Genomic DNA, 17,200 nt, shown 5'->3' with positions numbered 1-17,200 from the left:
GTAGAACACCAAGTGCTCCATGCAATCTGTGCCCTCCTTAATACCCATCACTAGGCTCACCCATCCCACTATTCCCCTCCCTTCTAAAATCCTCAGTTTGTTTCCCAGAGCCTATAGTCTCTTGTGGTTCATCTCCCACTCCAATTCCCACCCCCCTTCATTTTTCCCTTTCTTCTCCTAATGTACTCCATGCTATCCCTTATGTTCCACAAATAAGTGAAACCATATGATAATTGACTTTCTCTGCTTGACTTATTTCACTCAGCATCATCTCCTCCAGTCCCATCCATGTTGATGCAAAAGTTGGGTACTCATCCTTTCTAATGGCTAAGTAATATTCCACTGTGTATATGGACCACATCATCTTTATCCATTCGTCTGTTGAAGGGCATCTCAGCTCTTTCCACAGTTTGGCTATTGTGGACATTACTCCTATGAACATTGGGGTACTTATGGCCCTTCTTTTCACTACATCTGTATTTTGGGGGTAAATACCCCAGTAGTGCAATTGCTGGGTCAGAGGATAGCTCTATTTTTAATTTTTTGAGGAACCTCCACACTGCTTTCCAAAGTGGCTGCACCAACTTGGATTCCCACCAACAGTGTAAGAGGGTTCCCCTTTCTCCACAACTTCTCCAACACTTGTTTTTTCTTGCCTTGTCAATTTTTGCCATTCTAACTGGTGTAAGGTGGTATCTCGATGTGGTTTTGATTTGAATTTCCCTGATGGCTAATGATGATGAACATTTTTTTATGTCTGTTAGCCATTTGTATGTCTTCTTCGGAGAATTGTCTGTTCATGTCTTCTACCCATTTTTTGACTTGATTATTTGTTTTTTTAGGTGTTTTTGAGTAGTTCTTTATAGATCTTAGATATCAGCCCTTTGTCTATAGTGTCATGTGCAAATAACTTCTCCCATTCCGTGGGTTGCCTCTTTGTTTTGTTGAAAGCTTTTTATCTTGATGAAATCCCAAAAGTTCATTTTCACTTTTGTTTCCCTCGCTTTTGGAGACATGTCTTGAAAGAAGTTGCTATGGCCGATGTCGAAGAGGTTACTGCCTATGTTCTTTTAGGATTTTGATGGATTCCAGTCTCACATTGAGGTCTTTCATCCATTTTAAGTTTATCTTTGTGTATAGGGTAAGAGAATGGTTGAGTTTCATTCTTGTGTACATAGTTGGCCAATCTTCCCAGCACCATTTATTGAAGAGACTTTTTTTCCATTGGATATTTTTTTCTGCTTTGTCGAAGATTAGTTGACCATAGAGTTGCTGAGGGTATCACATTGCCTGATTTCAAGCTATATTACAAAGCTGTGATCATCAAGACAGCATGGTACTGTTGGGGTCCATTATCAAAGGAACGAGACTGAGACAAAGTGAAAGTTATGCAAAGCTTTATTCTCTGCCAAGTATTAGAAGTCAGTCTGACCAGCCAAGGCTGTCTCTGAAGAGGGCGACCACCCCCAGCTTACAGGCTCAAGAATCGACTGACCGGTCAGGGCCGCCTCTAAAGAGAGCGACCCCTCCCAATCTTACAGGCTACCTTTTATTGGGTAAAACTGCAACTCATATCTTGGTATCTCAACCCACTGGGTTTATGTGTTTCTTGCTGATTGGCTAGTTCCATCTGGTCTGGTGACTTGTTATTCAAGATTACCCCATACCAGGAACTGTTACAAACAGTACTTTCCAGGAAGGCTTAGTCAGTTAACATATTCAGTGTGAATAATAAGATGGTCGTCCTTCCCAAGATGGAGTCATTTTGGTTTGGGCAAGACCTTCTCACTGTTACAAACAGTACTTCGTACTGATTAGATGTCTCCATCTGGCCTGACTCGCCCTTGTATTATGGGCTCTGTTATCAGGAACCAGCTGACTACATTTTACTGGTTTCCTGGACTTGCTTTTAAGTAAGTTTCTCAGGGGGGCCGGGTCAATTTTAAGTTTACTGCACAAACAACAAAATGGCTATTTAACCAAAATGGAGTCGCTCTGGTTAAATAGACCCTTACAGTACTGGCACAAAAATAGACACATAGATCAGTGAAACAGAGTAGAGAGCCCAGATATGGACTCTTGCTTCCTTTCTTACATCATAAGGCGCTTCCAGCAAGTGGTCCTGTCTATTGTGAAAAATACATTGACATACAAAACGGGTTTTAGCATTAATAATGCACTTTCTGTTACTTTATACACCTTTCTTGGCCACTTATTTGTCTGGATCCCTTAAGTATTCCCAAAACTCTCCCCATCTTCTATGGATACTGTCATCTGCTGTGTAGGAGATGATATATGCTTGTATCCCCACAAGATTGCCCCAAGACCTGGACTCTCTCATTCTCTCCCTTGCCATAGGTAAGAAAAATCCCAAGAACAACAAACCCTGTATCTGTAGTCCTATCTCTGCAAATCATGTGTAATAGTAATACTTTATCTGGGACAAAAAGACATGAATATGCAGCACTTGGATACTCCTTGGTTTTTGATATCTGATCTAGATCCAAACTTTTTCTGCTCTTAAGCTTTAGAGTTGTGGTACCTGAGTGAGGTCCATCTTTCTGTGAACTACAATTTGCCACTGTCACTTAGTGTTCTTGATGGCTTCTTACTTGTAAGTTTTGCTCTCTTAACCAGGATGTTGTATGGCTGGCAGGGGTATATCTGCATTCCATGCAGTTTGCTAGTTGACAAGAAACAGGCTTATAGATTCTTCCAGGCAAATAGTTTGTAAACTGTACCCTGTGCAGCCTTGGTACTTCTATGAAAGGAATATGGGTAGTAGAGGCTGAATGAATGGGTTCTTGCCTGCTTGTTTCTCCTCCTTAACTAGAGCTGCTCCAGTCTTAATTTACTTATTTGTTTATATTCCTGCATCTGATTTTTTTTTTTTTTAAACAAAGGTGAAACTACGAAAAAGCTATGAAAGCCACCTATCCAGAGCAAAGTTTCCTACGTATTATCAAATACAGTTTTGTTTTTAAAATTCTTTTGTGATCGGGGTAACTGGGTGGCTTAGTGGGTTAAGCCTCTGCCTTGGGCTCAGGTCGTGATCTCAGGGTCCTGGGATCGAGCCCTGCATCAGGCTCTCTGCTCTGCGGGGAGCCTGCTTCCCTTCCTCTCTCTCTGCCTGCCTCTCTGCCTACTTGTGATCTCTGTCTGTCAAATAAATAAATAAATAAAATCTTTAAAAAAAATTCTTTTTTGATCAAATAAGTTTGAGGAAAACCTGTATAAGAGTAATTAAAATGTATTTTCACTGCAGAATTTCTCAGAGCCTTTAATACACTAGACTGTATTACTCACCTTCAAGAGTGATGCACACGTAGATAAAACATTCCCCAAACTTATTTGGGTCTCTCTCTTTTTTTTCTTTTTTACCGATTTTCTCATAATACTAATGTTCCATAAAACTTCCTTCAAGAAATAGTGATCTATACTAATTCCTTCACTTTTTAAATAAGGAAATTGAAACTCACAGAGTTTATGGGACACATATTTCCTATTAGTCCAGGGATCTTTCTATTTTACCACATCTCCTCTAAGACTTGTCTTGCTGATTTTATCCCTATGTAAAATTGCTGGAATTATTTTTTCTTCCTTCTTTCAATGAAGAAATAGTCCCCCTTGGAATTCTGTTGTCCTTCTAATAGTTGCCTGTATTAAATAAAAGATCTTCATCTCTTTACATGCAGTATTTAAGCCAGTTTATTACAGTAACTAAAATTGCTCGTCTAAATGTGAAACCTGTCTGGATACTACAGAAGGTACAACTTTGAATAAAATACTTGCTCTACCTTCTAGGAGCTCTTATTTAAAGTTCTACAACCATTTGCTTAATTATAAAATGCAGAGGAAGATATGAAAAGCAATACAGGAAGAATTTTTAAAGTTACGAAGTTTTGAGGGGAAGTATATAAGTTATGACTGCATTGAAAAATAGCGCTTTGAACTAGATCCAGTAGTCTGATAGAAGTAATCTAGGCAGAGGGAAGTAAGCCTGGATAAATGCTGTGAAATAGTCAAGAGCGGGATATATTTGAGGAACAGTATTAAGTCTGATATGGGGTGTGTTGTGGGATTGTTGAGTAGGAGAGAAGAATAGAAGGGTCAATCAGAGTTAGTATACGGATAGCCTGCCTTTCCAGAGGCAGATTTCTACTAAGAAGAAATAACATTGTTCCCCTCAGCTTTCCGTTGCTCTTGCTAGACTCCTGGTCATCATCCAACAGACAGAGCTCCAACAGCTACCTTTTTTTTTTTCTTTTTAAATGTTTGTTTTATGCCAGGCACTGTGCTAAATGGCTTATGTGCTCTTCCACTTTTGCTTATCCTAACAGTCTTAGGTTACGAAAGATACTTTGACCCTCATTTTAGAGATAACAAAACTAAAGCTTAGAAAGATTAAATAATCTGCCCATGACCACACACTTCGTAAATTATAGACACAGTTGGAGCCCAGATCTCTCTGGCCCCAGAGCCCAAGCTGTTAGCCGTTTTGCTCCTCCGACACTGTTTTGCCTCCAGGAGCTAGGAGAATGATTTAGTCTTTTGCTCAGCGTGAAATTCATTTCAGGTGACCATCACTCTTATCTACCTAAAGTTAATCAGCGTAGAATGTAAAGTCTGCAGGCCAGCTTACTTGTCTTGGTTCTTCTACTGATTTAATATTACATATCTTTGACCTCGATTCCACTTATCCGTAAAATGGGAATAGTAACACATACCATCCACTCGTATTACTGAACAGTTGTGAAGATAATTATTTCAATGTTGAGGAGCTTCTTCAAGGTTCTTAGAAGTTTCCTTACTATTTATCTCTTTGTCAGCAGTACGCGGTTAGTAACCCTATCACACATGGGTTTTGAGGATTAAATAAAGTAAGTAAAGCCCCTAAAGCAGTGCCTGCTTTATAGTACTTGCTCAATAAATGACAGCTGTTATTAATAGTAGTGTCAATGCAGGCATTCCCAGATGCAGGATGTTCCTTATCTCTTCAGTTACTGACAACATAGTTCAATACACTACAAATACCATTTAATTTAAAGGATGACATCATTCCAGAAATATTTCCATTTAAGTCTTCTTATAAGTAGGGAACATAATACCTTGAATATACTACCTTAAACTACTACCATAAGTGGATTTTTAATCCATATTCAAACAAGTTTCACTAATGGAAGAATATTAAAATGATTGTATATCTATGTGTATAAACAAATATGTATGCATGCTCTTGATGCTAGACTTTAGTATCTCTTCATCATTATCTCTCCTTTGTTTATTTCGTTTATTTCTTTTTTTTTTAAAGATTTTATTTATTTATTCGAGAGAGAGAGAGTGAGAGAGAGCATGAGAGGGGAGAAGGTCAGAGGGAGAAGCAGACTCCCCATAAAGCTGAGAGCCCAATTTGGGACTCTATGCCTGGACTCCAGGATCATGACCTGAGCCGAAGGCAGTCGCTTAACCAACTGAGCCACCCGAGCGCCCTCCTTTGTTTATTTCTTGAAGCTTCTACTCGATCATCTAAATAAACCCAGTGTTCTAATTTTTCATCCCTTATGATGTGGAATTTGATCAAATTTGATACACTTTTATTTTGTTTTTTAAAGGTAATATGTTTTTTTCCATTAACACATTTTTTATGTTTCTAATTCCAGTATAGTTAACATACAGTGTTAGATTAGTTTCAGGTGTACAATATAGTGATTTAACAATTCTGTACATCATTACTCTGTGCTCAGTTGCTCATCATGATAAGTGTACTCTTAATCTTCTTTGCCTGTTTCACCCATCCCCTCACACACCTCCCCTCTGATATGCTTTATTTTATTAATGTTTTTTAAAAAGTTCTTTGTTAATTAATCCTCTTATGAAATATCTGCATAATCACCACAGATAAAGTCACTGCAGAATCTTTACTCATCTTCTGTTGTCCAATCTCCAGCTCACTACTAGACACTTCATTTCTTTTTGCCAGCACCAACATTGGCTTTTGCAGTCCCCCTGACTTTCTTCATTCTGTTCTTGTGTTTCTTTAGCTGTTTTCTTGAGGTATTTTTCTTCTCATATGGGCCATGTCTTGCAAGTCTGATTTGGGTTCATTTTTCTTTGCATAATCTACTGAATCATAAATCATGTCAAAGCCACTTGTCTTGCCACTACGAAAATGGGTTCTGAGTCCAAACACAAAGATGAAATCTGGTGTGGTTTTGTACATTTTGGCTGGCTTTTCCCGAATTTCTGTCTTAGGTACTGTTGCCTTTATGGAATGAAGAACATCAATGACCATTTGTTTCAGCTGAAGAAGTCAGTTGGTCCAAACTTCCTGGACTGGACAGTTACTGTGGCATTCATAATGGCAGCTGAGGTTCAAGCAGCTAGGGAGGAAAAAAGTGATTTTTTTTTTTTTTAAGATTTCATTTATTTATTTGACACACAGAGAGAGATCACAAGTAGGCAGAGAGGCAGGCGGAGAGAGAGGGGGAAGCAGGCTCCCTGCTGAGCCGAGAGCCTGATGCGGGACTCGATCTCGAGAACCTGAGATCATGACCTGAGCCGAAGGCAGAGGCTTAACCCACTGAGCCACCCAGGCACCCGATATGCTTAATTTTAAATGAGTACCCTCAGTTAAAGTAATTAAAGCCTAAGACTATTCAAGCATTGTGTTAAAAAGGATATTCAAAAGATCATTGATTTAAATTTAATTATCATCTCTCAATATGTCCATTTGGCTTAAAGCATTTCAAAAATGTAATTTCTGGCAGGAAAAATCTAGAAAATTACTTTTGAAAATAATTTAAGTCAATACCCTCAGTGCTTAGTTATAATCAGGAGAAAGTTTATTATATCAGAATTAATGTGTTTTTAAAATTATAATAGAACTTGAGCGATTAACATAGTTATCAGACAGAAGAAGACTCCTCTAGTTTATTGTTTTCAGATGGAGCTCATTTTAATTACTTCGGTTCAGCTAACTTTGTTTCCTAGTTAGTAAATAATTTTCTGTCTTGTCTTTCATTTCCTGAAGATGGATTGGCCAGAACTGAGCTACATAAATCCTGTGAAGAAAAACAAATTAAGAATAGCAAATGTGGAGTGTTTTACTTAACACTACTCTTTAAAAATTGTCTAACTGGTGTCATTCTGTAGATAATCACCATGAAAATGAAGGGGAGATTCTTTTGTCAAATTTGATTTTTTATTACTGTGTACAGACGGATCAACTTTCCCATAACAATGAACAAAAGCCTGATCGAAGTCAAGCTATTCGAGACCGATTGAGAGGAAAAGGATTACCAACAGGTAAGAGTATATTAGTAGGAAATCTTTAAGTTTTAACCTTATTTCATTGTTTCTTTTAATGAAATCATACTTACCTGGCTTTGAAATCTGATAATTGTGACCATAATTAGAACATAAGTATGCAAGGTGGAGACAAGGAACAGACAAGAGCACTAACTGTATTAATATAGAAACCCATTAAAATTATGCAAAAAACATTACTAAGACAGAACTCCCACAGTAAATCATTTCCTTTCCAATATTATTACAGTAATAACATTTATTTACTTTATCATCTGTGTCATGGAATTTTATATTAAAAATATATTTTAAAGCAAGGTGAAACAGTACTGAATCAAAGTTTCAGAAAGCAACATTATTTTTGCTGCCATTTTCTATTCTAGTTCTGTCTCTCTCTTTTTTTTTTTTGATGGGAACCAATGACCCTCTAAGTTAATTTTAGAACTCTCTCTATATTTGTGTGTATATAGAGAGAGGCCCAAGTATAGTAAGGAAATAAATGTATAGACACATCTTCTTGTAGGGAATAATATTTCCCTTTTTAAAATTATTATGATGTTCAGTTAGCCAACATAGAGTAAATCATTAGTTGTTTGTTTGTTTGTTTGTTTTACATCATTAGTTTCTGATGTAGTGTTTAACAATTCATTAGTTGCATGTAACACCCAGTGCTCATCATAACACATGCCCTTGCTTTCCCTTTAAAGATTTGAGATATGCTATAGTGGGAACCTTGGTGCCAAGAAGAGCAGCACTTTGTTAATCCATCAAATTTTCAGTCAGACTCCTGTTTTAAAATTGAGTAATAGAAAATTATAGTTAAATGCCAATAGCAAGTAGAAAGTTTTTTTTCAAGGAGACATAATGAGCATTTTAATAAGTGAATTAGATTTCAATGATTTCTGTTTCTCTTATTTATCATGTTTCTAATTTCTTACTCCCTTCCACCAATCCTTCTCCCTCCCTCCCTCTCTGTCCGTGTCTCCATTCCTCTCTCCCTTCCTTCCTTATTTCTCTTCCTGTTCGTTACTTACTTTCTGGAATTTCCTTCTATATTTTCCTAATATCATTAAATGGCCATGGTATGGAATTGAAGTTGGTTTGCTTGTTTGTTATTTGTTGAGTTAGTAACAATAATATTATATTATTGATTATTAATTTTTAAATATGCTTCATTTTTTCCTAAAAATCAGAAATGTTGCTATATATATGAGACCCCCATTTTATCCATATCCAACATAAATTTTATAGAAAAGAAAAAAAATTACTCTGCTATATTTAGTTTACCAAATTTTAAAGACTCAAGTGTTAACAGACTATTTTCTTACTGTAACAACAAATATATCAGAAGTTTTCAACCAAATTATTAATGCCTTTTGTGATTTTTTACAATATTAAGAAATATTTAATATTATTGTCTAATAGCTCTTGAGAATTCTTTTGACTAACGGACTATCCAAATGCAGATAATCTAGAACTGACACAAGTAACTTTAAAAATTTAACAGAGAAATCTGTAAATGGACTGTCCATTGATTTTATTTTCTAATAGTCCTATCCCTTTATTGGAGAGTTACATCTTCCCTATATCGAAACTCAAGGAAATTTGTAAGGAATTACAATTTGTCATTCAAGATACACCAGATTTTGTTTATATTTACATTTTGGGTAGAATTGGAGGTCCTTACACTTAATAGCCTTTTTGAGATCAAGTGTAATACAAGAGAATTCTTAAATTCTTCTTAGGCATTGCTTTCCACAGTAGTACTGCTCAAGGGCGGTCTTAATTTGCCTTCAACACATGTATAAAACCACATCTCAAAGACCAAATTGACATAATGTACTAATTATACTTATTTAAGACAAGCAATTAGCAGCTAATAGTCAGTGGCTTATACTAATGTAATATAAAAACCTTAAGATTAAAAAAATGGACTTGTGAAGAAGAAATATTTTTTAGGACCCAAATGTTAGTTTTGGGCAGTGCAGTTCTTCTCCATCAGTGGTCACTTATAACAAAGAGCCTTGTTAAACTACATCAGTATGAAAGCATTCTCTTTGCAAACCAACCTGAAACCTGTATGTACTGATAGCTTTAGTTTATTAGGCTCCTGGCCGTAGTTTTCAATAAAGAAGTTGTCAAAATGGGCATTGAGATACAGAATTAAGTTAAAAGAAGTAAACAATTTTAGGGATAATGTGTTGTGTCTAAGTGATTTGATTCTTCAACTGAAACTTAACAATAACATTTTTTTATCTACGAGTCAATGACCTTGAAAGGTCTCTCTTTATATCTTACCTCTCAGATCTGTTAACAAAAGCAAAGGCCTAAACTTGCAGGCTGTCTGCCCCCATTTTGTTATTTTATACTGCCAATGCTGATAAAATGGCTTCACTCAGCAAAAAGAAATCAAACATTTCCTGCCAAGCTTAAGGCGGAAACCTACACCATGATCAGATCAGCATGATAGTGCTTCAGAACTTGGGTGTATTGACAATATCATGTTTCTTTTTTGTGTGTACTTGAACACACTTGTGAGGACAGATGGGGAATCAGGAAACCTCTTTTAATACTGAAATGTCATTTTGAAGTTAGCTTCTAAGAGATGCTTAAGTCTTTTGAGTCTTATATGAGGGGAAAGGTGAATGATGATATCCAATTAAAGCTGATGTTAATCAAACTTAACAAATATAGTTAAAATGTACTTTACAAGGGAGATTTTTTTCAATTTGAAATAAACGGGATATGTCCTATTATGAAGACTTTTTATGTTCTTAAAATATTTTATTTTTATTTATTTTTCTCTTATTTAGTTTTTAGCAAGCTATGTATTCTCCAAAAGGAGAATGTTTATGGTTTGATTTTCTATTTGGATACTTGTAATTGTATATAATCTAATGTTGTTTGTAAACTCTCTTTGAACTCAGAGCCTTTTCAAGAGATGTAAAATCCACCTATAGTCACCGGTTATCCTGTTTTGAGTAATTTGATTTTTTAAGTAATAGGATCTTAAACTTTTGTAGGAGATCTTTTGATTTCTGGTTTCATGATTTCCTCTCAAAAGAACTTTTAAATTCCCCCTGGGTAGATAATGATATGCTGAGGAAAATAAAACAAAAACAAAAAGGAGGTGGAATTTAGAATTTTATGTTGCCCTTGTTCAGAAGAGCTCATTATATTTCATTGGGTGTTAGTACATTTACCCTGTCATCTTTAAGAAGAAGGTATAATAAGTAATGTCCGCAGCATCGTAGATGAAGGAAATGAGAAATATGGAAGTTAAGTGGCTTGCCCAACCTCATGGATTGAGTTTGGTAAAGTTAGAATTAAAACCCAGGTGTTTTAACAGTAATCTTTCTGGTAGATTACGCTACCTAAATTGGGTTTAAAAGGTTTCCAAAAGTTATGTAATAATCCATTCTATAAGCATTGTTTTGGAATGTCTTTAATCAAGAACTAGAAATACAGAAACAGGTAAGACATGGTTTCTTATGTAACTGTTCCAGTTGGGAGTGGAGTGAGGAAACAAGTGGGAGTGATGACAGATATCTAATATAACAGATAATTTTAAAATCGTGAAAGAAATGTCCTGAGAGAGGGCCAGCATGCTCTGTGAGTATAGTGGAAGGAGCTAGTAACTCTCCCAGGATGAGGAAATATTAAAGAAGTTTCTACCTGAAACCCTTTAAGAGTCATTCCAGTGGCATTGCCTTCAAAAATAACATTAACTTCCTGTGATCAAAATGGGTAGTGAGCACAGCTATTAGATGTACTTAATGATTTCAGTGCTGTTTATTGCCTCTTAAGTAAAATAATAAAAATAGCTGAGCACATGTTCAGAAAGATTTGGAAAGCAGGTGTAGAAATTGCATTTTATCTAGTCTCAAATGAAGTTAGTAAGTAAGGAGCACTGGTACTAGCAACAGTATATGGTTTTCACTGGTCTAGCAGCCTATGCACCTGATAAAATGAGCCTAGAATTCCTATTTCTCCTCATTTAAAGAGCCATATTCTATAGCTGAGCTCTCATTTTTAGTTCCCAGATTAGTGAAACTTTTTCAGTAGTACTTTAGCAATATAAGGCAACCATGATGATATGTGATGCTATATATATTTTATCCACTTGTGATGTGTTAATCATGCAATTCCATATCCAGATGTACAGCTGAAGATAGGATCACTGATAGGACAAAATGCATTGAGAGCCAGTTAAGAATATGTGATTTAAAAAGGGTGTGCTTATACAAGCCAAAATCCACATCTCTGTTGCCTAGATAAAGGTATGTCTCCTTTTTCATCCAAAAAAGCAAACACAACAATGAATCTTGGAACACTGAAAAAAATAAATAAATAAAATTACCAAAAAAGGTGGGGGGGGCAAACAAAAACAGTCCTAAGATATTAGACCCACTGGAAAAAGCACTTAGCTCCAAATGTCTCTTTCCTTTTTTATTTTTTCTATTATAAATTTTTTATTTCAACTAGAAGTACAATCGCTCAGGGGTAGAAAAGCACATCATGTTGTAACTACAAAAACAGTCACATCATGTTGTAACTACATTAAAAAACGGTGCTATAAATGGAACTGCCTGGCTTAGACCCATATACATGTGTCTGCACAGTCTATATGGAATCTGCACAAAGAAATGTCTTCTCTCCCTTTGCTCCAGTTAATTGTTCTTGTATGTAAGTTGCTTTTTATTCCAGTGTATCTACAGTGGTGAAATCACAAGGCCAGCCATGTAGCCAAAAGTCACTCCAAGTGTACAGGAGATGGGCCGTATCTGCGACAGTCTTTCCCAATTGAGTGGACTAGAAAAGGCTCCAAGCCATGTTCCTATAGAGCTAGAAATTGTAATGATCTGAACACTGTTATCCCAAGTGGTGACTCCATTTCTACTGAAAATTCTTAGCCGTGCTTTGATGTTTGGTTCTAACAAACATGAAAAAGGTACAGTAGTAAAAGTAGACAAACTAACTGCAAATGAAAATGTTTCCACCACCAACTCTGTGAGTGGTGCTCCATGTAGAACAAAATTTATGTGAAAGAAGAAACATCACATAAGAAATTAGATACAGCATTTCAAAAATCTGGTCATCTTGTATGATAATGAACTTCTTTTAGTGGATGTATTTGGTTTCACTACTAAATATAATACTAGCTTCACGGCAGTTACAAAAGCAGAACAGATGCCCAACCATGTCAAGTGTGTTTCCAATATTGAAAAGTTCTCTAAGAAGAATGATGGACTGAAGATGCTTAGGATAATTGAAAATCTGCATAAAAGATGGGTATGCAGAAGCCTGGGTGGCTCAGTGGGTTAAGCCGCTGCCTTCGGCTCGGGTCATGATCTCAGGGTCCTGGGATCGAGTCCCGCATCGGGCTCTCTGCTCGGCGGGGAGCCTGCTTCCCTCTCTCTCTCTCTCTCTCTGCCTCTGCCTGCCTCTCTGTCTACTTGTGATCTCTCTCTCTCTGTCAAATAAATAAATAAATAAAATCTTAAAAAAAAAAAAAAGATGGGTATGCAGTAGTCTCTTGCTATCAGTTATCTTTCACAGTGTTTTGAGAGGCTGTTTAACTCTCCTGCCTGTGGAAGAAAAGCAGGGGTTACTGCCTCCCACCATTAGGTATGACTGGCTTCCCTGACCCTTAGGCAGGTGCAGGCCTGTGAGACCCAAACTTCTCTTTCCTACCACTACCTTTTTCTTTCTTCAAAAGTGATCCACACTCAATTTCTCCCTTTAATGCTTTTGTGGCTCAGAGCTCTTAGAATTTTACTTTAGACCATGTCTAACAGGTATATACTTATCTCTGAACTTTGTTTCACACCTCCACAATTTTTTGCCCATTTTCCCAGGAGTATCAATCCCTCCCAACCCCTTCTCTCTCTCACACTCCTCTTCCTATTTACCCATTCCTTTGTTTATTTTATTGGCTACTAGAAGAGACCTTATTATGTTTAAAAATCTTTTATAAATAATGGTTATGAAATTTTAAGCTGGCTATCATAATGGGATTTTCAGGCATGTAGAGCAAATTGAGAAATAGTTAAATTTGGCGTATTTTGTAGAAGCAGAATAGGAAGGTAGTGCAAACTTCTAAATGAATTATTTTCATTACAATTTTGTACTACCATACAGAGTCTAAAAATGGTAATGTTCTGAACTTTTCTTTTAACTTTCTGGACTTCCAATAAATAGGAATTGGAATATTTTTTATATCTATTAATTTGCATAAAGCAAAAGCTTAGCATTTATAGAGCAGTAGTTATCCAAGAGCCACCTTATTAGCAATTAGTTTTAAGTCTCATATGGCTGGTGAGAAGACATGGCTCTTTTAGGATACCATGGCCCATTAATATATTGTCAATAAATACTAATGACGTATAAGAGAATGATAAATCTACCTGCTAGGAATGGAATAGACTCATGATACACTTAGAAAATGATTATTTCAATAGTGGTTAGGGTAGGCCTCACTGTCATATTTCAAATAAAAGTATAGAATAAGAAAAACTAACCATGAGAAAGGTCTGGACCATTCAGGGCATAGAAAATTTTATGTATAAAGGTCCTAACATATAAGAGAACTTAACAGGAAAACCTGTGGCCTGGATGGAATAGAAGAAGTGGAGATGAGACTAAAAGATTCAAATGGCAGATCTGAAAGGAGTCTTAATTTTATTTTGAGTGTGATAGTATGCCTTTGAGACTTATTTAAAAGGGTGGTGACATCACGGAATATGTAGTTTGAGAAGATAACACTGGCTGCCGAGTAGAGAAGTAGTTGCGTGAAGAAAGAAGGGAGCCCTCTCCAGAAGCTGTTGCAGTTTTCTAGTCAAGTGATAATCTTAACTGAGAGTAGGGCGATGTCAGTGAAAAAGGAAATAATTACATGGAGTAAGATATCTTTGAGAAGTTAAATAGCCAGCACTTCTAATGGATTTGATACAAGCAATAAGGATGATGAAGGATTTCAGGATGGTGCACAAAACTGATGTTTTGAGCCATCAGTTAGGTAGTGATGCCACTTACTGAAACTGGGAAGATTGAAGTTGAGTGGACATCTCTGGATGTGGCAAGCAAAAAATAGTGTTAAGCATGTTCAGTTTGAGGTGCTTTTAGGATATACTCATAGAATTCTCAATTATATGAGATTGGAGCTCCCAGAAGATGTTGGTGCCAAGAATATCAACTTGGGAGTTATCAGTATATAGTTAATTAGCTTTGTTAGTAGATGAAATTATACAAAAAGAGAGTGAAAAGATAAGGTTCTGAAACTGATACCTGAGGAATTCCAACATTTAGATATCCTCCAATAGAGGAGGAAAAAGCAAAAACTAAGAATGAGCAGTCTAAGTAGGAGAATACTGGTCTTGTAAAGAGATGAAAGTACTTCATTAAGTAGCTGTCATCACCATCAGTTGTTGCTGAGAGATAAGTAAGATATAGATCAAAACATCTGTTGGATTTAGCAGTATGGAGGTCATTAGTTTTACGTAATGGAAGTTCCCAAGGTGTGGAGAAGTTGGAAATTGACTAAAGTCAGTAGAGTACTAATGGAAAATAAGAATTTGGTGACAAAGGGAGCTAGAAGGAAATGTAGTAACAGGGGAGAGATTTTGTTTATTATAGAGATACTAATGGGAATGACTCAACAGAGAAGGGGGTTAAGATTGAGGGCAGACATTAACCAAAGAAGTAAAATCTCTGGTAACATAAAAGGAAAGGGGGATTGGACACATTGGGAATTCGCCTTCAACTGGTAGAAAATTTCATCTTTTGAGACAAAAGAAAAGATAGACAGACACCAGTAGATGTATAAAATTAGCCATGGGAAAATGAGAAGCTTTCTTTTGACAGATTCTATTTTCTTGATGAAATATGGGACAAGATCATCAGAAAAGAAAAGACAGAATTAATGTGGGAAATTTGAAAAATGAGGAAAAGTGAAGCATTGTGGAGAGTGAGTGAAATTACTGTCAACACATTGATATTGAGGGTCCAAGGTGTTTGACTATGGATTTATGATGTTGCCAAAATCCTCATTTGTTGGATTTTCTTTAAGTTTTGGCTACTTTTTGGGAATCAAGGCAGTAAAAGAAGACAGACTGTTGAGCTCATCTATGGTTGTATGATCCTTAAGTCCTTTCAATTCTTATTTTTTACCTAATTTTCAAGAATATCTCTGTTCTCTATTTCTTAATAAAATCTTAAATTAATGAGTTTCAATATGAGGTTTGTTTAAGAATGTAATTTACTTCTAAAATACTATAACATAGATGTGTTTATCAGTTTTAAATTAGATTAGAAGCTAGAGTGTGACAATCTATGTCTAATTGTGGTGTGGTATATTCTCAGTGTTCTTTATATGACACGGCCCAAATATTGGTGTTATCCTTATCTGCACTTAAGTGGATCCATGTCCAGGGAAGATGAGTTGCAAGAAAAGCAAAATGTTTGAGTCTAATTTTCCAGTAAGAAATTATTTGTTGACCATTCTGAAATGAATTCGCTTTTCTAAGATTTTTAAGGTGAAATGTGGAGTCAGGGAATTAAAACTTATAGCTATCACCCTGAAGAGGAAATTGACTTATTCGGATGAATTACTAAGCAATTTATTACTACTAGGAAAGTTTTAGTCATTATTTTATATTGTATACATAGCAAATAAGTTATTAAGAGGGATCACAGAAGGTCAAACAGGAAATCTTCAGTGTTCGTGGGCTTTTGGGTTAGTAACTGAAGTATTTTTCTACATTTCTTTTCCTATAGTGGAGTCATATACATACATACATATACATATATATATATAATATACATATACAGTATACATATATATGATTTTTTGTGTTACTGACTCTGAATTCCAAAAATTAATTTCTGGTTGGACATTTTTGCTGTGTCTCAATGCATTTATAGACTGGTGCCATAAAACAAACTAGAATGCCTTACTGATTTTTAACTACATCAACACATAAGGACCAAAGAATAAAAGGAATTAGTACTTAATTCCAGTTGACAAATATTGATGCATTTATGTTTAAGAGTAAAGGCTATTTTTTTTCAAAGATTTTATTTATTTATTTGACAGAGAGAGATCACAAGTAGGCAGAGAGGCAGGCAGAGAGAGAGGAACAGAAGCAGGCTTCCTGCTGAGCAGAGAGCCCGATGCGGGGCTCGATCCCAGGACTCTGAGATCATGACCTGAGCCGAAGGCAGTGGCTTAACCCACTGAGCCACCCAGCGCCCCAAAAGACTTGTTTTAATACATGTTTTAAAGTATTAAAATAATTAAATAATAATTAAAATAATGCATGTTTTTTTTTTAACGATTTTATTTATTTGACAGAGAGAAATCACAAGTAGGCAGAGAGGCAGGCAGAGAGAGAGGAGGAAACAGGCTCCCCGCGGAGCAGAGAGCCCGATGCGGGGCTCGATCCCAGGACCCTGAGATCATGACCCGAGCCGAAGGCAGAGGCTTTAACCCACTGAGCCACCCAGGCGCCTCATAATGCATGTTTTAATACATGATGGTCTGCCCTGGAAAAATTAAGATTCTTACATAATTTGAACAATCAGATTATCTGGATTTCAAACAAATTTTCTGAAAACGTATTTAATCATAATAAAACTTTGATACTTAAGAATTCCAAATGCTGCGATCTTTTTTTCATCCAGAATATAGCAAGAATTCTGTTTCTTCTTTAAAAATATTTAAACAACCAGAACATACCAAGTCTTCATGTTGAAGTGATATGCAGTTGAATTATATCTTTAGAAGTTAAAGGAGTATACTCTACATTCTATTCATATCCCAAATCATTTCATGGATTAAATTAATATTCTGCCAAGCTGGATAGTATCAGAAACTTTCGCCTATTTTTTTTTCTTT

The 17,200-nt window shown here is 36.1% G+C and overlaps 1 protein-coding gene and 2 pseudogenes across 1 annotated transcript in view; 1 reads left to right on the top strand and 2 right to left on the bottom strand.

Annotated features, from left to right (window-relative positions):
- The window catches only part of LOC111155470 (protein tyrosine phosphatase, non-receptor type 13), a 212,861-nt gene that overhangs the window by 85,807 nt on the left and 109,854 nt on the right, over nt 1–17,200 (top strand). Inside the window, exon 6 of the mRNA XM_022515639.1 lies at nt 7,218–7,305. Coding sequence (XP_022371347.1) covers nt 7,218–7,305 — 88 coding nt within the window. The remainder of the gene's footprint in view (nt 1–7,217; nt 7,306–17,200) is intronic.
- On the bottom strand, nt 5,964–6,357 carry LOC111155478 (annotated as a pseudogene).
- LOC111155819 lies at nt 11,976–17,052 on the bottom strand (annotated as a pseudogene).

Source organism: Enhydra lutris, unplaced genomic scaffold, assembly GCF_002288905.1.
Source record: "Enhydra lutris kenyoni isolate GAN:26980312 unplaced genomic scaffold, ASM228890v2 scaffoldscaffold3, whole genome shotgun sequence".
Classification (NCBI taxonomy): domain Eukaryota; kingdom Metazoa; phylum Chordata; class Mammalia; order Carnivora; family Mustelidae; genus Enhydra; species Enhydra lutris.
The sequence above is the reverse complement of the archived record's forward strand: the minus strand, read 5'-3'. Positions and strand labels throughout refer to the sequence as shown.